At 37.7% G+C, this 24,039-nt stretch overlaps 1 protein-coding gene across 2 annotated transcripts in view; it reads right to left on the reverse strand.

Annotated features, from left to right (window-relative positions):
- Positions 1-715: 715 nt before the first annotated feature.
- Positions 716-24,039, reverse strand: part of LOC128992227 (uncharacterized) — a 71,838-nt gene continuing 48,514 nt past the window's right edge. The window contains exons 1-4 of one of the 2 annotated variants that reach the window (XM_054415699.1): positions 23,368-23,385; positions 5,134-5,321; positions 3,948-4,297; positions 716-3,115 (exon numbers count right to left, since the gene is read on the reverse strand). In XM_054415699.1, coding sequence (XP_054271674.1) covers positions 2,032-3,115; positions 3,948-4,297; positions 5,134-5,247 — 1,548 coding nt within the window. In that variant the 5' untranslated portion in view covers positions 5,248-5,321; positions 23,368-23,385 and the 3' untranslated portion in view covers positions 716-2,031. Of the gene's footprint in view, positions 3,116-3,947; positions 4,298-5,133; positions 5,322-23,367; positions 23,386-24,039 lie in introns of those variants that run through there. The other variant, XM_054415697.1, reaches the window with a different exon arrangement.

Genomic DNA, 24,039 nt, shown 5'->3' on the forward strand with positions numbered 1-24,039 from the left:
TAGGTTAGGTTAGGTAAGTATTTCCCTCGAATGAGTCAATTGCTCCCTTTGCTCACTAGTTGCACAAAACGTTTTTAAAACATTCCTACGATCTTAATAAACAAGAAAATACCTTTAAAGCATTTTTTTAGGCACGGAGACCACTGCAAATTACAAAAATATACGGAACTAATTTCTCAGGTCGCGGAGCACATTGCTTGCCGAGGAAAAAATAGCGGAGTGATACGGACCGGGGACTACTTTCTCTAGGGCACCTATTTGTGTTGCCAGCTGACACTATACAACACATTTTCAGCTGAGCTGAACCTAAAAATGTGTTGTATAGTGTTTGAAAGACCAATTATTTATATGCTTTATAGTGACTGTAAGAAAAATATAATGTGCAACACGAGTGCAAAAGGCCTTTGCTCACTAGTTTCACAAATAACTATTTAATGTTGAATTTTGTTACAATTAGCTCCATAGAAGCATGGACACGACTCCTTTATTGCCATTGACGTAAAATGAACATCTTTAAGGTTTCTAAAAGTAAAGAAAACCTGAATTAACCTAACATATCAAAAAAGTTTGTTCTGAGACTTAACTTTCTTTTACTTCACACACAGAAAACCAAATTTCTTGAAAATTCAAATGATTCTTTATAAGAATAACTTTTCTTTAGTATAACAGAATAATTGAGATCCTTTAACAGGTATATTCAAAGAGAACATTTTACGGGTTGAACAAATTTAATATACATTTATTTTATTTACAATAATTCACAATAATAATAAACATTAATATTTTCAACAGAATTAGAATGTGAATCTAACTCATGTACAAAATTTATCAGGTTTTTATACATTCAGTGTCTTCCCTCTCTAACAGTAACAACGTATTGCTAGGGTTGTTGTACTGTGAACACTTGGCTTACGGACAAGGAGTACAAGTGCTGGGATATACATTTTATTATTATATTTTACCATAGACAAAAACAATTAAATATAGACTGACAGCCGTGCTATGGTTACCATAGGTTCTGGCGCACACCACTGGAAGCTGTGTAGTTGCGTAGCGCGTACGCCGTAACTACATGGCGCTCCCAGCGGTGTGAGCCAGAACCTATGGTAACCGCAGCACAGCTGAGGGTCTGTATTTAATTCTTTTTGTCTATGATTTACTCAGATCCACAAACATTGTTATTGTGACTTTCAAATAATTATCTTTAATAACTAAATATAAATTCTCATCAGGCATGTCTTCATTCGATAAAGACCAGTACTGTTGTGAAAGAATGCACTTATTTAGAACAATCAGTCTCATCACGTAAAATCTAACAATACATTATGGAAAGTCTTTGTACTCATCATACACTGTATCCATTGACTCATCACTTAATAGAAGAGATGTTTTTTAACAATCCTTGTTTTGAAACGTAGAAAATATTTTGAATAGAGTTTATCTTATAATTGCTGATACGATTGTTTCCATAATTTATGAAAACTGTTTTTTTTTCAAGAGTAATTAAAATATGTGGTAACATAATATTTCATTAATTGCATAAGAATGGGAAACTGCAAACCAAATAGAAGTAATATAAAACATTAATATAATATGATTCTATGTTAAGTGACTAGAATAAACATAATGCGTACATACTTGCAAAGTATTGTACTATATTGCTACATTCATGACTAAATAATAAAAGACAATATACAAATATCAAGGACACTCAGTTGCAGCATTGATTTATGGATAAACCATGAAGAACTTGAGATTTAAGTAAGGTAAATCTAAATTCAACAGTTGAAATAAATCTTTCAATAATACTTATAGTAATCTCAGGAATGTGATGTATTCAATATCCTATACAAATCTACAATAGTGCGAGTAATCAATGATTTCATTTAATTTACAAGTAGTGAAGTACTTACTTGATCTGTATATCACTTTAGATTATATTTTGAAGAAAATTAAATTTTACTGTATCACTTCTTCTTCGAGAAAACTAAAAGATAGATAATACGCCTATTTACAAGGTTTCTGTAACTGCTATACTTGTACGCACTGGGTTGTTTTTGGTGTGAGAATACAGCTCTTCATCAACTGATGATGAGGAAGGTCTCGGACTTTGTCGTCACCTTCAGGAGGTACGGACTCGACGTAGCCACTCTCGTCACTGTCTTCTTCTGACAAGGAATCTAAATCATAGTTTGATTTGACTCCGACCGTTCTAAAGTCAAGCACTCGAGACGTAGAGGTATCTGAACCGCTAGAAATACTTTGAAGGCTCGGCGTAGAATCTTCCTCTAAGTCCACGTATCCTTTTTCTAGCCTGGTTCTACTAAATCTATCCAAATCGAGAACAGTCTGTTCTGTAATTTCTTGAAAAACTTTTCCAGTGATTTCTTGTAGATCAGGGTTGAGCACATTTTCAAACAGTTTTCTCCTGTTTTGCACCAGCATTCCAGATACTGGAGAATCTTTTTCATTGAGTTTATCATCCGACGACGAATTGTCTACCTGTTTCTCAAACATCTTTCTTCTATCCCTCACTAAACTGTTGGTTCTCGATTCTAAGCTAATAGAATCCAATTCAAAGCCATCAACTACTTTTTCAACGATTGAATCTTGTAAACTGGTTTCTACTAACTCTTCCTCGACCGAAGGTAACCTGACGCATTCCTCTTCTTCATCTCTTGATAAGACTTCGCACTCTCCTAATGTTTTTATACTGCAAGTATCCTCCTCGTGGTAGTCTTCTTCTGATATCTTGCTGTTGGTATCCATGTCATCATCATACTCTCCGTCAGTTGTTGTGTCATCGTCTTCCACGTGACTTTGCAGACTGATGCTCCTCTTCATCTCCCTTGCCAACTTCACAACGTCTCCTCCACTTGGATTTATTAAAACAACCTTATCGTCTATTTCTTCATTCTTGATGACTTCCTCGTCTATTGTTTCATTTAACAGGTTCATTTCGCTACTTGAGTTGGTGATTTTATTCTCGCCAAAACTCCTCAAGGCGTTGGTGTCGATCTTCATCAGTCTCTCGCTGAGGCCTCCACAGCTCATCCTTCTAGCCTTTTTGAAAGCATCTTCTTTTGGACAAGATGGCCTCGTTCTTCTTACTGATCTGAAAAATTATGATTACGATTAGCTTCTAATTTAAAAACTTTGGTTTTAAACCTCTTGAATGAATAACAACCATGTGTAGAATTAGACTGAGAAATTACAGGTCTTCACATTTTTCAACATATAAAATGTTATCCGATTTTATTTTTTTATTTTTTGGAATAAGAACTATTTAATCAAACATGATAGTCTAAGACTTAGATCTATTAGATCTTTTTATAAATAAGACTTGAAGGAAATTGTATTTTTTTTCCTTCTTTATTCCATAGCTAACGGTAACATACAATTTTATGGATGGCAATACATCAAATTATGGTATAACATTTCCATTGAGTTTGACTAAAATATTTAACAGAAGTGTGAGAAAGGGATGTTGCATTAGAGTTAAGCCTTTATAGTTCAGTCAAGGGACTAGTCCAGAAATTTCCAAATGAGAAAAGGTCCAATATATGATGAACAGTCTAAAAGGTCTCTGTACAAAACCATTAACCATTAACTTTCGGAGAACAAATTACACACAACATCTATATGGATCAGCAGAAGCTATTTATATTTTATCAAATTAGAACATGGTTAAATAAGCCTGTTACAGAGTCTGCTACTGTCAAAATTCAATTTTCTTCGTTATTTTTTGGATACTTTGATAATTTATGTCACATTCACATAATTAAGTTGTCAAAGTTTGGCTTAAAAAGAAGTTGGCTAATCAACATAAAACAATATGATTGTTAAATGAAACAGTGACTCAATATTCATTTTCATTCTTAAACTGGCAACATTTTGAACTTGGAATGGGATATCAACATCTATCAAAATTCAAAGCTGATACATACCTCCTGGTATCGCTGCACTCATCTTCCTCCTCCAGGCTCTCCTCAATGGACATCAGTTTGGGTGCAGACTTTGACCTCTCCAACGGTGGTCGGTAGTTATGGGACCCAGTGGACAAAAGGATCTTCCTGCGAGGCAAGGACGGGTTGTCATACACCGAGTTGGCCAATGACAGTCTTGCGTTCTGACGACTTATCTTGTCCCGCTTGAACTCCGTGAGGGCTTGAGCCAATCGAGAGTTGAGCTGGGTGACCATCCTTCGGGCTGTTGACTCCTTGGAACACAGCACAGCGTGGCATCTCAGTTCCTGTTTCAGCTTGCGTCCTTCGTGCCGATAGACCCAACAGAATACCTGTAACCGCAAATCCAGTCAACTTTGTATCTTGACAAAAAAGTATTGTGTTGTGTTAAGGCTTGCATCTTAATAGGGTGAATTTTATTGGTGCTGCTGTGAGCGAAAACCATGGAAAGAATTAATTTACTCATCAATTAGATAGGCAAAATGTTTTTACACAGATATAATTTGATTTAATAATGTTACTCCAAAGGAATAAAAAAAACTGATTGACATTATGTTCCTCCCTTACATTAGATTATCAACATTTGGAAACAAAAGTAGACTAACCAATTTGACAACACAGTATGGTGGTGTGGTACTTAAGTTACCACAGTACCAAAGTAGAACTGGTTCCTTTCTACGTGAATCAGCTGTAGCAATTTCTTTATATTTAAATTGAACATAGTTAAATGAGCCACTAACAGTGGGAGCTACAGTCAAAGTTACATATTATTTTATGTTATTTCTATACGCAGTATAAAAAGTTCTAAGAAGTTGGATTGGTTTAAAAGTTTACGTATTCGACAGAAATTAGTACATAACTTCTGTGCATTCTGTCAGTGGCGCAGTTCAACTATATTAATTTGTTTTTCTTACTGTCTACACCTGTGGAATTGTTAAGCGAGCAAATCCATATGTTTTGCGGATGTGCTGGAAATCAAACCTGCCCCTCTCCCACCAAAGTCCTGATGCTACTCACTAGGACAACACACTATTTAACATGGAAATGGAATGTAGTTCTATCCATCGTTTAATAAGGTTTAAAATATTACAAGACATTTTTCAGTTGGGTAGTCAGATTATTTTTGTTTGTAACTCAAATAAGGACCAAATTAGAATCAAAGCATTACCTTGGGGTAGTTGGGTGGAGCAGCGCAGTAGGTGATGCGGTGACTCCAGTACTCCGTCAGTCCATGTTCCTTGGTGACAGCTTTCAGGCCAGCCTGTGTAATGGTCACCTTCATGTGGACATCCGCCTTGCAGCTGGACGTGTAGTTCTTCCACAACGTACACAGCGGCTTCTCCACACACCCCTCGCCTGAAACAAGGACCACAACCTTCAGCAATCATTTTAAGAACATTTGAGTACTAACAGTCCAGGGAGAAATGGTAGGGTTCACCTTCGAACCTGAAGGTTGATGAGACTTGCAGTTTGCATGTGACTCGCCATAAGCCCAAGATATATTTTTGCCCCATTCATCCATTCCTAGCCGGGGAATCGTTCTCTAATTTGCACCCCACCATCTTTCACCCCTGGGCCCATGCCGATTTACTAAGGCGACATTGTGTTCGATCCCACGTGAGATTCTAAGCTTTGACGCAAACTGTCATTGGATTGTCAGTATGGTACTAAATGGAAGAACATGGTTTCAATTATCATCAGTAGAGAAAAAAAATAAACTTTACAAATGCAGTTTATTACAACTGATTGTCTAAAAAAATCCCTCAACATTGAAAGAAAATATTTGAATCATTTGTTACTGGATTAGAACCACATCATTCCAGTGTGCCATGACATTTCTTTGTTTTCATAACATAAGCTCTGTTGTTTATACAGTTACTTATATCTTTAAAAAATCACTTAAACCATGAACATCGAGGGAGGAAATTATCAGCATGGTAGGATGAATTTCATTAAAAGTAGGACTACTGGAGAGGTAATCTCTGGCCTCAAAATCAAGAGACCCGTGACATTCCATCACTACTACCATGACACTTTATACTGCTTGTGTATTCATAAACCAAAACCAATCACTTGGATCATCACAGACCAAGCCATTCCCCACAGAACCCACTGTAACCTGGAGGTCCTCCTGCCAAGCGCTCACTACAACACCTGCTTTCACTGTTCACTGCAGGAAGTGACTGCATTCTTGCTATTGTATTTTAATTGTGCAACCCACTTCCTAGCGCTCCGGGAGGCCCGCAATCCGTTACGATGGTCAAGATAATTAATTGCTGATTTGATAACGGAATATTGCAACCATAAACGCATCTAAATGCCAGCAGAGACTGGAGAGACCCCAGAGTTTTGAGGGTAAAAGATTGTTAGGGCCTTTAATTCAATAGCAATCCAATCCTGTACGAATTTTTAACGCAGATAAAACAATTGATTGGTCAAATTGAACCGTCGAATCCAACAATTTCACCGATGTTTGCTTCAACAGACGATTTGAGTCTAAATTTCTTCCTTATTCGCAAATCCATACCTTTCTAATAATCGGTGGCGTTTTGCATTGTTTCAAATTGGTTTCATGCAGATGTAAGCTCAAAACCATCTTCGAATCGCGGAGGTTTTACGCTATGACATTGGACATTCTAGAGTTCAGTAGCCGTGGCCCACTGAATCATTCTGATTGGTATCATGCATAAGATATGAGAAAATTCGACGTAGCTAGAAAATATGTTTGGACTCATTTGACCTAAGCAAATTTTCATCTAGGTTAAGCTAACGACATTATCGGTATTAAAATTTACTCTAATGTTAATATTCATCACCGATCAGAGCAGAGATGTAAATCAAAATTAACGTGACCAAATTTATTTGACTTCCTAGCAGCTGGAGATTGGCGATCCGCCTACAAAGTGCAGCAATGTGTCCGTTAATTGACTGAATTGTTCTTGACTCGTCTTCCGGTGGCCAATTGGTCATCGGCCGCCTACACACGCGCACGCACCTGCCACGGTATCAGCTGTGTGATGTGATAACAGTATGGTGTAGACTGACGGAAACGGCGATAGTGCTTGACAAATTACCTTGGTTGAACCTAGGGTCGTTATATTTTTAGCAATATTTTATTTGTTTGTAAACGTACTTTTAAAAAGGACTAGCTGATAATGGTCGGTATAGTAAAGTTATCATATAATTTCATTCATCATTTAATTAACGTAAATCGTCCAGTAGTAAAAATATCATTGAATACATTTCAAGTTATCCATGGTGTCCAGATCTTAGCCTGCATATCCCAAGATTTTTAACTATATTATCTTAAAAGGATAACGGGTGATTTCACCAGTTAATTTTATCTAAACAACCCCATGAAAAGTTTTAAAACAAACTCCAAGAGTAAGACTCAATGGTTGTGAAAGAGTCTTCATCTCTTACAAAAGTAGTCCCTTCTGGCTAGAGTCCACATCAAAGCATGAAGTGGCGGGTTTGAGGGGAGTGGAATGAGTCTTTAGGAATATTTTGATTACCGTCCGCAGGGCTTTCATCCGCTAATAGAGACTGTGCAGACACATAATACAGCTTCTTGTCACATTTCCTCTCTATTAGCATTGAATATATACTACTGTATAGTGTTATAAATTCAATTCTATTAGTGAACAGATGAAATTCTGTAGTAGTAACTGTCATATCAAAGAGAATTTAAGATTCTAACATAAATTCAATTGTACATAATATAGTTTATTTTGAGTTTCCAGTGAAAGGAAGCCTCTCAAAGGGAAGTTTCAAAGTCAAGGGGTATTAAAATTGTATTCATTCCCATATATTTATGGTGTAGGGGTTGTTTAGTGTTCTGAAAACTGCGTCCCTTGAGCCATATCACAAAGAAAAGAACATTTAACTTTTTTTTCGTAGCGATAGTCTTTTGCGTGGAGGACTGGAGAGGTTAGGAGTCCCTCCAGAAAAAGATTTGTCGTACCACCAAATATCCACTATACAATGGTTTCACCCCCGAAAACATTTCATGTTACAGTTTAAACGCATATTCTTTCTTTCAAGCATCAACAAAAACCTTCAACCAGACGAAACCATTCAACATTTGCTCAACGTTTGGATTTAATACCTTCACTTGTACTTTATCCGGAATCAAACCAGATTTGGAAGTTAACCAACCAGGAATCGCACACTTGACACACACACGAGCTGTCAGTGTCACCCCAAGGTCAAGATGATCTCAGACAGACCGCGAGGACTGGTAGAAGGTGGAAGCGTTGAATATTTCAACAGAAGACAGCGCCCGAGGTGTAGGAAGAAGAGCCATCGCCATTGTAGCGCCCACGCTCCACACTCCTTGCTCCATGCACCAAGGTCGACGCTTTATACTCTATGTCTTTGTCACTACTCTGTGGTTTTGATAGGGTCAAGGTTATAATAGAGGGAAAACGTTCTATACGTTGTTAAAATAGGTTACAATAATCTTTGAATAGTGCAAGTAGACGGCTAGTCCTATTGTAAAAACTGTAGCGTGTTTTAATTTATGTTTCATGTTGGTGACGTTTGACTGCGCTGATGTCGACTAACTGTTGAAATATATTACAGCTTTACTATTGGACGCCAGTTCACAGGACACGACTACTTGCATTTTATACCACCGCATAAACATATAGCCTTTGAAGTTCAAGCGGCAAGTAACTAAAAATGTAATAGTAACATCGAATATAAATAAAACTGTTCTACGTTTGAATGAGCAACGTTGATTCGCAGTGATGTGAAGTGTACATTTCCCTCGTATACCAATCAGCTGTTTACAAAGGTACAATATTGTATGCAGAGTGAGAGCCGAGAGGGCGTTTAGAACCACTGACCCGGAAACATCGGGAAAGCGGAGTTTTTCACGTCAATCAAATACATTAGCAACGCGCTTCTATCAAAGACGTGAAATCGGGGGGAAATGTCCCAATTATACATACCACCAATATTTATATTTTGTATTTATACAACCCTTAATTATTGAATATCTTATTGTTATTGTTCCCATGTTAATTATAAGTACTTAATTTTCACATGACGACATTGTTTTCATCCGTCATTTGGATTGGTGAAAAGTAAAAAAATAATAATCAAATAGTACAATTTGCCTTTTAATAAATGTGAAATATAAACTTAAAAAGTATAAATGTTAAACTATCCATAGTTTGCTTACTATTGGTACTGCTCAGGTTATTATCAATTTATTGTCATAGTGCGATTTTACTTTATGAAGAAGTATTGTTACATTTTGTCCTTTGGATTGGTGTAAGAAAGGTAATAAGTCTTATTAGGGGGTCAAAAGTTCAATTTTCGATGATAAAATTTACCTAATACAAAAGAATTACCATATGACAGAGTTGAGAAAAAATTCATACCTGTTCGAAAAAAAACCCAATCTTCGACCAATGTAAAATTGTGAGAATTGAGGACGATGGTGTTATTTTATATACTTGAGGACCAAACCATAATTGTCATGAAGAACTAAATGATCATAACATCGGTTGATCATTTAGTTCATTTATTAGGTCATGGAACTTCACTGTCAGTTTACCTTGTGTTGTTCACGTGTGCATTCATTAGATTTCGAATTAACTTAATATCAAATTATTAAAATATTGTATTTGCATGAAAAATCAATCAAATAAATCATATTATTATTCGTAAAAATGTGTATACATTATATAAATAGACAGTTTTTTTAAACATTTAGATCTAGTATGATAGCACCGTTCGTGTTCAATCATGTGCTAATTGGATCATGTCCGTATACAATAGAATGTTCCTAATTAGGATAGTATTTACCTACAATCGTCAAGTCACCAACAGTGTCTAATTGAGTAAATGCCAGTGATACTACCTTATACTACACAACTCCCTAGCTAGCGGTAGTGATGTGTATACCGTCGTAGGATACTACAATATCTCACATTGACCTACTTAAACATCCGTACATGCAATTAATGTGGAATATTTCTTTTAAAAACTGGTACAAGTAGAATAATTAAACAAGTACTAACATGTAATAGCAAAAGAATTGAAAAGCTTGGCAGCACACCTTTATAATATTCTAGTCAGCGCAAATTTGAAAAATAAATATACAAAAAAGATTCGTGTTTTATGGAACTATTGTATTTGGATTTTACTACAGTAGAACACCACCTCCAGGGTATCCTAACATTTATTAGGATATATAATCTGCTGGAGTCATCAGTAATTTATCGATACGATGAAAATTCAATAACATATCGGATTTCTTCAAAGGCAGATTCCCGCCAATGTAGGAATGTTGCCGCCAGATCGGACAGACTCTCGAGATGTCACTTGTCACGACCCGAGGTTGGGGTAAACATCAACAGATGATGTCACCGAGGTTGTGTCATGGCGGGGAAAGTAGCTGCAGACGACAGACTCCCGCCAATGTAGGAATGTTGCCGCCAGATCGGACAGACTCTCGAGATGTCACTTGTCACGACCCGAGGTTGGGGTAAACATCAACAGATGATGTCACCGAGGTTGTGTCATGGCGGGGAAAGTAGCTGCAGACGACAGACTCCCGCCAATGTAGGAATGTTGCCGCCAGATCGGACAGACTAGGTGTCACTTGTCACGACCCGAGGTTGGGGCAAACATCAACAGATGATGTCACCGAGGTTGTGTCATGGCGGGGAAAGTAGCTGCAGACGACAGACTCCCGCCAATGTAGGAATGTTGCCGCCAGATCGGACAGACTCTCGAGATGTCACTTGTCACGACCCGAGGTTGGGGTAAACATCAACAGATGATGTCACCGAGGTTGTGTCATGGCGGGGAAAGTAGCTGCAGACGACAGACTCCCGCCAATGTAGGAATGTTGCCGCCAGATCGGACAGACTCTCGAGATGTCACTTGTCACGACCCGAGGTTGGGGTAAACATCAACAGATGATGTCACCGAGGTTGTGTCATGGCGGGGAAAGTAGCTACAGACGACAGACTCCTATCCAATCAAGTCTACGTGTCCGTCGTCGCTAATTGCCCACTACGTTGTATTGCAGCAAGGATACAGATACAGAATGTGAATGGCCTCGCTCGAGTTGTGCGACAGAAATGTAAAAACCAGACATTTCAACTTTTAAGCTTTACAAAAATCGACTAGGAGAAATATTACAAAATGTCCACAGCAGGGAAGAAAACTCAAACAAAACTGTAATGTGTAAGTAACGACTTAGTTCAAAACTGTAGTTTTCAATTAAGTGGTAGTTACAAAGCTATCAACAGAGCCTGTAACTGGGTAAATATAAACAAATACTACAGAACCTAATCCCTAATGATTGATGATACAATACTTCTCTCAGACTAAGTAGAATGATAGTTTAGTTGCAAAAGTAGCAAAGTGAGTTTACAACAATTGAAAGTAGGAGAAAACATTCAGATTGTAGATGGACATCTGTTTTGCTGCAATCATGTTACATGTTGTACTTGACATAATTCAAATCCTAACCTGATGATTTACAACTGTTAATTTCGATAAGTTTTGTGCAAACAAACTTGGCCTATTACTTGTTGCATTATTGATAAATGTATCCTAATCTAATCAAGGTCGAACCAACACACCTTTGATGAGTTATTTTTACATATCAAACCCAGCACAAACATGAACCAGAAATAAACCGATCGGAACGCAGCATCAGCAGAAAGCTAAATAAAGAAGGCTGTTTTTAACATCGGGGTTCAAACGATAATTCGCACAAATAGTGCAGCAGAGGGAACCCACATGGCGCCACTGGCCAAATAAACTCTTGATTACCGACCAGAAAGTGGCTACTTCAGCAAATACCGAACTCTATAAACTGCGGCAACTCGAACAAATAAACTCGCCCAGTTAACATGTCCCAGGGGTCGAGTGTGAAGTTTGTTTGAACTAAGCTGTAAACATATTCCAACTGTCTTGGTTTTTGGCACAACAGGTTGCTACTCTGCAATCATAGGTATAGAGCGGTTGCAATCATGGAGTGTTTTGAAGCGAGTTCTCCAATAGGGAGAAAGTTCTTCTTATCTGAGAACAATATCTTCTTTCCTACAACCTACATTCATGAACCTACTGAACCATCGGTCACAGCATGACTACTATAACCGAATACTTGATATAAACCTTTGATTATTGGCGGACTTTGATCCCACATCAGTCAAAAGTCCTCTGCTTTATAACAGCCGCTCCCCAAAAAGGTATGACAAAAGGTGTGTATATCAATTCATCCCAACAAAGGTGAGAAGGTAGCAAGTTTGAGAAGCCAGTTTTTGTGCGTCGGGCGATAGTTCAGCCTAGGCAAGGTGAATTGAGGGGAGGATTTACACCCCCTCCCCCTCCCACAATCCAACGGTCAGGTGCGAGGTGCGACTCGACGAATTCAAATTCAAAAGCTTCAAACGGGAATAGAGGGAGGCATGACAAAAAACCCCATCCAATACCCATTGAACAGCATATGAATAGTGTTATATATTCAGAATCGCTACAAAGTAGCTTTACAAAAAAACTTATCGTCACTGAGTGCAGACTCTTTTGTTACCACAAAAAGTAGTTCCTTCGACTCTGTGTCGTCACATACAATACGTGATAATTTGAAAATTTAATGAGAACACTCCCCCGATAAATAGTGCATCTAGAACCCCCCAATCTCCAGCAAGGTGTTAACAGTTATCACTAACATGACTGATATCGTGAGCAGTTATCTACGATGTGCACTCAGTGAATAGTTAACAGCTGACTCATCAATATCACTCCGCCTCAACGTTCCGAGAATATGAGACATATTGTTTGTAGAGGCGGTTTTGTTTTGTCTCATTCTTCATATCGGTTTCAAGTTTTCATCTCGGTTTCAAAAGTTTGTACGTGTTCACGCTCGAAGAATTTGATAAGGCGTGTAAACAATAGAGATATTATTCAGTTATAAGTGTATGAGTATTTCTAATAAAAAGTGTCAACCAAAAATGCGTCCATATGACATTACCCAAAACAGCCTGGCAAATAGCAAAATTGTTTTCCGATAATTTATTACTTTCTGTAAGTGTTGTTTGCACGGAGATAAAAACAGTTTGGACAGTTTTTCACGAGTGACTACTTAAATCTACTGGACCCAGTTGTGCAAAAATGTTGTTTTGTTTTAGGGCAAAAATTATATACAGGTTATTCCTCACACTTCTAGATATAATACATAATACTTATAATACATGACTAAGTATTCTTATGATGATATGAATAAGCGAGAAAGATTATGATATGAGAATAAGATTAAGCGAGAAAATATACTGCACTTTTCGATGTATTATACTCTTATACTCAACCAATTACAAGGCGGTATATGGCCTATACCTAAAAATGCCACAACGGCGTCTGGCCGTACTTCGGACTGTACTGGGAGTGTACTTCGAAAATTTTCACAAGTTTTGGATTTGGAGAGTAAAAGATGTGTTTTTCCAAAATTCATTCGTAATTATTAAGGAATATTAAAATTCACAGCGAAACCACCAAACAGGCTACCCTGCAACTTGTACAGACTTCTTGGTGTGATCATGTCCAAATCATGTTTATACGTGCCCAGACAGGTCCTGACCCCGCGCAAGTCAAGGTCACTCCGCGCTGCTCTCTGGGCGGTATTCAGGTTTTTGGGTTGACTTCTCCCCGTCCCTCCCTACTTATCGACTGATTCCGTCTGTGTATTCCTCCTTACCTTGCCTCTTCTATCAAAGTACACACGACACAGAGAAGTTTGCGTTTCAAACGGTCAGTCAACATGTCAAACACTGTTACACATCGAAGGACTGATCAGGCTTTGTTTATGATGCTTATTGACGTTGGCTATGTATGATCTCTCAATGGTCATAACGTTATGTTGTTTGTTTCAAACTCAAATAAACAATTGTAAGATGTTTAGCAACGCAAATGGTTTATGGGTCATTTGAACTATGTACAAACGCAAAATGCCGCCGTTTGATTGGTTTGAATGAGAATTCAAGTACATTCAGTACACGAACTCCTATTGATCGTAATTTTGATCAATGACTGTTAAATTTATGACATTATTGGAAAGTTAGCATAATATCTGTCGTTGGAGACTGTCATTACTCTGTTAAGGTAACAAAGTACAGTTTTTTCAGTCTACAAACTTCAACAGTATCAGTGTGCTGATTTCAAGAACAAACCTATACTTCGACTACTATGTGCCTCGTTATTTCAATATAGATATGAACTGTAATTACATAGTAAGTTTGTTACCATTGAGTAACCCTCTCGTTTACCAAACAGGGCACGTTCCATTCCAGCAACGGTTTACCTAACTAGTATAATAATACGTTCAGCGACCGCAAACAAAACAATTGAGCTAACTGCGACTGTTTACCAACAATGCGCACCACTTTGCAACTGAGCTCTAATAACAAGTACCTCACAAAGTCACGTGTCCGCGGTGACGTCACTGCTGAAAACAGCTGATCACTGACAGCTGACCGACATGTAACCGTCATAACAAGCATAATTTCGGCTAAAATTTTCTGGTAAGCATAATTCTGGTAGTTGACTGAAGTGTTCGCTTTCGCCCTTAACATGGCTTTAATAAAAAAAAATGGAATGCTTCCCACTTTCCCTCTTGGACCCATCCAGAGTGGCCTTGGAGCAAAGCGAGGCGCCAAGGGAAAATAAAAAGGAAAAGGAGCCTACCTTTGTCCGAACTAGTTGTGGGATGAGGGGAGATATAATAAAAGCAACCATCGATGATACAGGGGAGGGGGGGGGGTTGACCACGTGACCTGAAGGACACGGCCTTCATAATGTAATCGACTGAAACGAAATGAGAGCAACGAACACGCGACTGTCGCCATCAAACTTGCGGAACGAATGTGTAAGTTGGTAACACTACTGTGTCAGTGTCAACGGTAAAACAAAGTAAATCTCTTAGCAGATTGATAAAGATAAAAAGTTTCTAAGATAGTTTTTTGATACGAGAATTCAACCGTAACATGTTTTTGTTCAAACATCTCAATTCGTTAAACGAATTGAGGAAGTATGTACCCTACTGCATTAAGGAAATACCATGAATTTAACATTATATTCACATACTTCAGGGTTTCCAGATGTAGGGTTCTGTTGGCGGTGTTAGCCATAAATAAGCAAGGGAGGGTACTAGGAGGATTGTGAATGGATAAAGTGTATCTTTCTTTATTGTGTAGGCTCATGAAACTCGTTGGTTATTATAATATGTGGTACAAGTGAAACCAATGATTCCTAATCAATTTAAACAATAAAATGTATCAAATATTTCTTTATTGGATTGAATAGATAAGTGTTTTTTATTTACATTAATTGGTTTGTTTGGTAAAAAAAATGTCATTGATTGGCAAACACGGATTCATTAGTAAGATCTATCACTGTATATCCAAATGTAGGATCGTTTTTCCATGTTAAACAAGGATACCACAAGCGAAGGAGGTACTGTACCACGATTAGGCATAATTTCAACTAAAGGTACAGTTTGTTATAATGAAGGATAAAACCGAAAGGTCCGTTCTATAGCCTTCTAAAAGGAAAGGGAGAATCGCCAGTGAAAACACAATGCCAACAACGGGCAAAACGCGATGGAGGAATTCAATAAAATTAGGACAAATTATTCGCAGTTTCCTTACACGCGACGGAGCCATTTACCTGACAAAACTGTAAACTCTTTTATGCTTTGCTGAATAAAAAGAGAGTACAAAGAGACGTTCTCTCTCTTTGTTCTGAGCAAGCAGATTCGTACATCGTTGTGTTTGTCGACCTCGGAATGGTTCGTGTACCTGACTGATTATGCTGCGGGGAGATGCTCATATATGTGACTGACACAGGGAAAACAAACTACTCCATATTTTGGCACAACCTCACACATCAATTCGACTAAATATGCTTCATATGCATTCGTTTTACATGCCGTGAAAATAGGATGGATATCGTCGGAAAGTATAACCTATTCTATGTTCTAAAGAACTTTCTCCACTTATGATATTTTATTTTTTAAATTAGAATGTATTAAGCACGTTTAACGAATTCTTTATATTTTCTATGATGTGTGTGACGCTTATTGTGGAAGGTTATTAGATCCAGGCGATGAGTTGGTCCTTAAGACTCGAATGAATTTAAACTTCAGTTTATTGTACGTATTTTTGAATGAGTTTAAAGTAATCACTTATCTTTTTTCCAGAGTTTTCATAGTTACTTAGCGGTGGAGAAGACGTCCTAGTTTTCACCATTCTCACAAACATTTTACAAATAATAATAATAATAATAATAATAATAGCCTATTACACAACAATAATATTTTACAAACAAATACAGCTGCAGAACGAATTTGCTAATCAGTTAGGACCAATAACAAGTTGACGATGCAGTTATTCTATTCTTGAAAACGTTAATTTTAGGTAATTGAATATTGTAAGTAGAATTATTAGTTATCTTTGAAAAGGCAAACTAAATATTTAATCATACTGAATCTGAGAGTTTTCTTATAAACAAGAAACAATATTTTTGTATTTCAAAGTTCAACCGTCGCAAACGAGTAGTTAAAAACAGCTTTGTTGCTTTGACAGACTCCGATTGCTTTGATATCCGCTCTGATTACGTCATCGCGCCAGAGCGCAGTCGGAGCGTGACAGATTAAATCAAAGCTTACCCAGCTTTTGCATAATTGTTACTCAGCCATTTTTCACAACGGCTTCACGAACCTCCGACTCTTGCATATTTGAATCTCGATATTCGTGAATCAGGCAACTCGAGAACGCGATTTAAAACTCGTTTAGATAAATATTAATGTTTAAGAGGAGCGAAAATCTTCGCAAAAGGCGGGAAACTCCTCTCCGATTGTCTAATTTATGTGTATCCTGAAAAGGCGGACTCAAAGATATGCTAATCTTGTCTACGTGCCAGACTGAATGTTTTAGACTCCGGACTCTTGAGGAATTGGTAAAATCGACGAGTTTAACATTTAAAGTATCAATTTAAAAGTTACAGCGAGTTAATAAAACTTTTATCGACACCGATTCGCATAAATTGTTCGTTTGACCTGATACAGAAACTGTGTCGAGGTTACTTCCTTTCTATACAAATGACAGCGGGATATAAAATGTACGTTTAATAAAAGAGTCAAGGATTGTTTACATAACTAGAGGGAAGTTAGCGTTTTTTACTTATGAAGAAGAATTAGGTTGACTACGGACTATTCCGTTTTGATATCGACTATAAAATTAAGCTCTGGCCTCAGAAGTAAATATTGATTGGTCTCCATAGCGAACACAAATAAACTATGTTTAAATTATCTGTAGGCCAATCAATCAATATATAAACATGTTTCGGCTTTAAACCTACTGTAATTAAATTTTAACTATGCTTTTGACGAATCTCCATTATCAATGGTCGGATGGTGCAACTGTTTTTGTTTTTAGTGTTTACACGAAGAACTCCTGCGTTCTCTCCCGGTCCCGGTTGCAAAAAGCCTATCATGAATTATAAAATGTAGTGCATAATTAATCTTACAGTTGGTTAATTACAGGGACAAAACAATGATACGTTTCATTTGGGTTATGTTGGGTAACATAACATAATTTACCAACTAGAATTCTCGAAAAATACGTATTGTGTAATTTTTATACTACCTGGTGTAGATATTGCAAAAGTTAAAACTTTGGGAAACACCAGAGGATGAAGCGATAGTAGTTAGGTATTCATACAGTGTGCGGGATCCAGAACAGTTCAATTTGGCACGGAATCCTGTAGATTCGAAGGGTAATTGTAAGTCTGAACACAGCTTGGGGTGTTTCACCGTGGCAACACGTTTGGGTTTCAAACTCCAGCTATCAATCTCTCACTGAAACTCGGTGATATAACAGCGAAAGAAGACAATCCCTTCAACACAACATTGCTATCGTTTTAGTTTGTGTGGACGAGTACCGCATATGGCCAATTAAAACATCACAACCTACAACTTTTAACAAGGAAACTACCGCACTGTACCGACTGTTACGTATCATTTGAATATTGTGCTGCAACGTAAACTGATTCGAAAATGTTGAATTAAAACCCGTTATTGCGAGAACAAATTAGCTTCATAGATTGTTGTTGGTGTAATGCGTCATTAAAGGGTGAATTACCACACTTAATCACCAATTACTATGGGGTGCAACTGAGCTATTTTATCTATATGAATAAAAGATGAGCGTGGAAAGGGTGATAAGCTGTGGGTAACTGACTTTCAGATGTCATTTAGATCTGCATCAGATGTCACAAAACCACTATCTATCTATATATTAATAGGCAAGCATGTTCTTTAAAACCTTTTTTCTCAGCTCGTGTGCATCGTAGGGAAAATCTACGCATACCGTTGGAAAGCTATTTTCCTGTAGGTGTGCAGAATCCCTTTATAAATTTAAATAGACTCAAAGATAAGCACAAAAAATGAGTTTAAAAATTTGAAAAAATTAACATGGATCTTATGCGTTGCTATGCTGGTTACGAAATAACAACGAAATATAAACAGAAAATCAAAACAAATGGAGGAAACTCCAATCACATGTTTTATTTACAGTGTGGGGTGAAAATAGATAAGTGAGTACATTACATATTTTTGGTCGAGTTTCGACCACTGGACGACCTCTCGTTTGATTAAATATTTACAACTAGGTTTACTTTTAACTTATCTCAGTATCAAACGGAGGGCATTCTGACTATCAGGACTGCTTTTCAACATTCACAGACTGATAATAAACGAATCTGTTGTTAGCTGAAGCAGGTCCACAATAATGCTGAAGAGAAAGAAACGGCATGAAATGCAATGCATTAGTGTAGCCGAAAAGCAAACTTGAACGAAACCAGAGAAAGGGCTATGGCTATAGGATAGTGAGAGTTGCAGGAGGCATTGTTCCCGGTAGCCAGCGAGCGTCGGCAGGTGGAGACGCCACCGGATGGGGCAGAGCCCCCCTCACATCCGGCGATCTTCCGGCACCGCCACCGACCTTGGACACGGCGTGGCGGCCACGATGGCGTAGCGGAGCTAAATCTGCTGAACACGGGACAAATTGGCAGCGTTAGTGCGATATCTTGGGCGAAATGCCCGCTAATATTGCCGACGATTTGGCTTTCCACGCTTCGCCAAATCTCGGCTAATCTTGTTGACCAACATAGCGACACGACACGACGTCTACTTGTGGGAGCAACGAGCAGCTCATCAGTGTGTGAGAGTTGGGGCTCCAGCAATACGTAGCCACCAATCAACTCCACGCCATCACCATCCTCGCTCATAGCTGGTAGGACCAAACCTGCATCGCCATTTGATTTTTAAATAACTTACTACACAATTTATGATAGCCTAGAATAATTTGCAGTCAAGCTGCACACAATACAACAGAAGCACCTTGATAGATTTTACGATGTAGCCTATGCCATTTGAAGACTACTGCTGCCTTCGGTAAGATTTCTCAACCTTTAGAAAACACCATAAACAATGCGTGCAAAACACTTCACCTTGAGGCACAAACTAACTCAAGACAAAGGTTTGATCTACAAGTGCCCTGGGGACCCTCGAAAACCACAGGTTGCGTAACCTACCACACCACGATGGGAACTGACCAGAGTCCGGTGAAGCACGAAACCGAGATCAGCCCCCGGGCAACACGATCCCCCAGGCAGCAGCTGTAGGGGCTCGGCCGACCGCTGGCGGAAAACGGCGCATACTTGCGGAGAAACCCGATAGCAGCTTGGCGAACCTTGGGATCGGCGGAGGTTGGAACCAGTTTCGCGGTAACTGATCTCCGCATTACCGCGGTGGTAGCGTCTTACAAAAACAACTATCAGGATGTCACGGGGAGCCTTCGTCGCCTCTGATGCAGATCACCCATCACGACATTTCCCTTCATGTTACTCGAGATGACGTGCCCCAAACAAATCATCCCACGTAAATTGTGTATACGAAAAACTGAGAGTAAAGTATAAGAAGTAGATAGGTAAACTATGAAAACGTATAGGGGTTTTTCTGTTAAAGTTTACCTAAATCTCTTTGGATAGTCTTTGAAATAGCAGTCACTGCAATAACTTTAACAGGTATTTTACAGTATATTACATGAAAAATACAATAGAACATGTTTCAATATGAGCAACTCTGAGGAGTTTTTGGAGCAGATTTTTTTTACTCACCCATCTTTGATTGTAATTTTTCGTCAAGTTTCCTACAAAAACCTATTAATCATTCAAATATTGAAGCATGTGTTTTTGGTAGTTCAACGTCAACATCGGTGACATCGGCCAGGAGAAGGAACCGGTTGATGATTGTGTAACCTGAACTCTAACTAGGCCAAGAACCGAGGCCACCTTGGCTCAGGTGGACAGCCTCCCAGCGACCTCGGCCACCTCTGCGATAAGTTGTGATCACAGCTGAGGTTTACAGGTATGTCATTGGAGGCAACACTTGTATATGGGTCACAAGACATGTTTGGAATCCTTGATTGTAAAGTAGATCAGTGTCACAGTCGAACATACACAGAATTACCAGGAAATCGCAAGTAAAACACCACTGTGATGAGATGGGCGGATTTATAATCATTAGATTAAGCGAGATATACAATGATGCGTATTTCATATAAAGGAATAGAGTTAGATCACTTGTACAGCTTTGTTACTGGTTAAGACACGCTGTTTTAGCCAGGACTATTTTTGAAAACACAATTTTCGAGTGCAGCTGGGTACAATGTTGAAAAATCCAAAAATGAGTTAGAGATACAAGTGAAGATACACTCAGTGAGAGAATTGCAAGACGTTTGGCGCAATTTGCACTAGGGGATAAAGTACATTGTACATTTGAACTAGGGGATTGTGGGGTACATATGTAAAGATATGACCAACGAGCAGATTCTCCTAGTTGGTAACAACCTCACAACATTACATCGCCTCGATTTTCTAGCAGAGTTGTCTAGTCAATGCTGCCTCCAACTGTAGCTCAACGGATTTGACTTTTCAAGATCGAACCGCTGACATTAAGCTTACCAGGTAGCGCTATAACCACTTACACCTACTTTAGACAGCGATAAGCTCTAGTGAATACTTGTATGTATGTTAATCAACTCAAAGTATCAAAATGCATCATTTATCTCCTAAATTGAACAAGCCTTTACTCACTGACTTAAAATCATTTACGTATATTATCACCTTTACCCGAAAGAGAGGACACTAATTCCCTAGCCGTAAAAGCTTTCTGGTGTACCAGACTAGGAGAACAGTTAAGATGAATAGTTGAACGCAATCGAACCTCCATCCCACAGAGTGACCATTATCGTAGTCCTCACGATATGTTTGAGTACAAGGACCTCCAACAATGACTGTTCCACTTGGAAACTATACAAGTCTGTTTGAGTTTGTCGCCTTCTCATTGTTTGTGCGATGACACGCAATTCAACGCCACATTTGTGTTTATAACATTATAAACACAAATGTGGCGTTGAATTGAGAACGCACACATGATGAGATAAACAAATATTCTATTTACTATCTTTTCTGATATTGTTCAATCCATCTTCCTCCCTGGAATAAGTTGTGGTGTGAAATTATTACATACGTCTCCATCGAGTGTTTTGAATAGAATTTAGTTTAATTTAAATTTACTACCTCTATAATATTGAAAATCTTTTGAGGTTCCTCGCACTTCCTTGTAACTAATGTTACTACCACTAGTAACATGCAGTAGTAAAATAATGTTACAATAATTGGAAAGTTATTTAAATTTTTGTAAAAGTAACATCCTTACCACCTCAAAGTTTTATACTTTTCTTAGTTAATCGCTTACAATACTGGGTTGGGTTAGGTTAAAATTTAACATACTTATTGTTAATTCTCACAAATAAATATCTTAATTTTAAATGCACGGATTTCCGACAGTATACTCTTAGTTTTCCCATACCGAGTATCCGTGAAAATTCATTAAAAAATTCCACCCTACTGGTTAACAGTATCTCACATTTCAATGAGAAAACTTAAAGAAGTAATTAGCTTGTTTTAACCTTTCGAAAAAAGGTCGTCCATAATAACAAGCTATTATAAACATCCCTCGCGGCTTTGAAAAGACATAATCGCCTCCTGAGAAGCTTCATAGACATCCTCCCTTACTCCCTCACAAAGGCACTTGAGAAGATAAGGGCGGTGGGGGGGGGGGGGTGAACGCATCGCGGCGTCAAGCATCAAGTGGTACATGGGGGGGTGGTTGTGGGGGGGAGGGGGGGGGTACTAGAGGAAACTGCTTAGCTAGTAAGGGAAAAGTGTTGGTTGATGTATTTCAGTGGGATAGTACTAGAGATAGTTTTCAACTAAAATACTTCGGTTGCAATCAGGTTAGTTTCATGTACAGATGAATGGTTTCAAATACAAGAAGCATACATTTTTTTATGTAAAGAAACTTATTCCTAAGAATAAATGGTGGAACTTAGTTAAATTGAGCTATATGACTAGGAAAAAACATACACTATTACTTCTGCAAGTACTTATGTCAAAAGTCAACTTTTAAACGAGAAAATTTCAAAATGGGTACAACTTTTGTAGCGCATTCAAATTTGAGAATATACATTCTGTTATGTTTAGGAGTCGCTTGTAAAGCAAGAAGAATTAAATTCTTCTTTATTAAAGCGATCTTAGGACCTCATGGTTCTTTCTTACAGTTAACCTCTAGAGATTGCATGAGGACAAGCAAAATACAATAGTTGACTTATCAAAAATGTAAACAGCCGGTGTTGCTGTGCAAGTATTTTTAAACTATTGATGAAACGTTTAAGCATTTATTTAGTTAAATAACTAACTAACGACAGGAAAACAATGAGAACAAAGATAAGTACAGTAGTTAAATTACAGAATTGCCTGTCTAAAAATTAAGGAGGTCCTTTAAAATTATTAACGAGCATTTATTCAAACTGAATGCCATAAAAAATACAATCATGTTTACTCCCAATATGAATAACATTGGCTAAATTGCATAAAGGCGCACCCATGAAAAATCAATCTTTGGAAATTACTTTCCTCATCCATTAGGATACACTTGAAACTGTGGTGAAGTTAAAACTAGAGAAAACTTTGCGTTTAAAGAGTATTGGGGCTCTCTGTAAAACAAAATTATTGACCTTTTGAAAGCTGATGGTTCTCTACAGATAAAAGGAAACGCTTTGCTCTCAGTCTTTCTTTAAAGCCTTTCACTTGGGCCAATTCTTTACTACCTTTCCTGGAATACACTTTGGGTTTCTCTTAAGAATTGTATTTTTTATTGAACTTAACTTATTATTTAAGTTCCCTTAAACAATTTTAATTCTTAAAAAATAATTTAAACCAATTACTAGTAATTTATGGTATATACTTTACTTACAAAAGACGAAAGTAATTCAACACCACGTACCTGTAACAAGAAAATAAAATTAGTTCAAATTGGTAACTAAAGTATTTATAACCACGAAAAATGTTGTCGAAACAAATATTTCAACACAGATATTCGTATAACTAGAAAAAGTGGTTTGTAAGGGGTTTTGAAAATCGTAAGTAGAAGGTTTCTTGGAAATTTCGAGTACGTTAAATTAATTACATATATTATGTAATGACATAACATTCATGGAATTATGAAGGCTTAGTAGACCTTATCTATAACTATTAGTAAGGATTTTTTAAATACGAAAGTAATAACAACCCTTCCCCGATAACACTTAGGACTACTAGTATATACTAAGTAGTAGATATACCAGGAGTCCTAGTAGTCCTGAGTGTTCTAGGAGTTATTTAAATCCAGAAGCTATTTACCTTGAACTGTCACCGAGGAATGATGACAATGAGGTGTCAGTGATTGGTCATAACAGATAGCGCATAGTTAACTGCATTAGTCTGCAGTTTTGTCTGTCTAAATAACTCCAACCAACCATTCTATCCTTCTTCTGAGCGATTTGGCAAAATGGTAAACATATAACGCACAAGATAGGAACACGTATTTCTGTTTTGAAAGATATTTATGTCGTAGATTATTTCTATATTAATATTTTGCAAAGAGCAA

This window comes from Macrosteles quadrilineatus, unplaced genomic scaffold (genome assembly GCF_028750875.1).
Source record: "Macrosteles quadrilineatus isolate MER2022 unplaced genomic scaffold, UCM_ALF_1.0 Scaffold_4__1_contigs__length_99947679, whole genome shotgun sequence".
In the NCBI taxonomy this organism is placed as follows: domain Eukaryota; kingdom Metazoa; phylum Arthropoda; class Insecta; order Hemiptera; family Cicadellidae; genus Macrosteles; species Macrosteles quadrilineatus.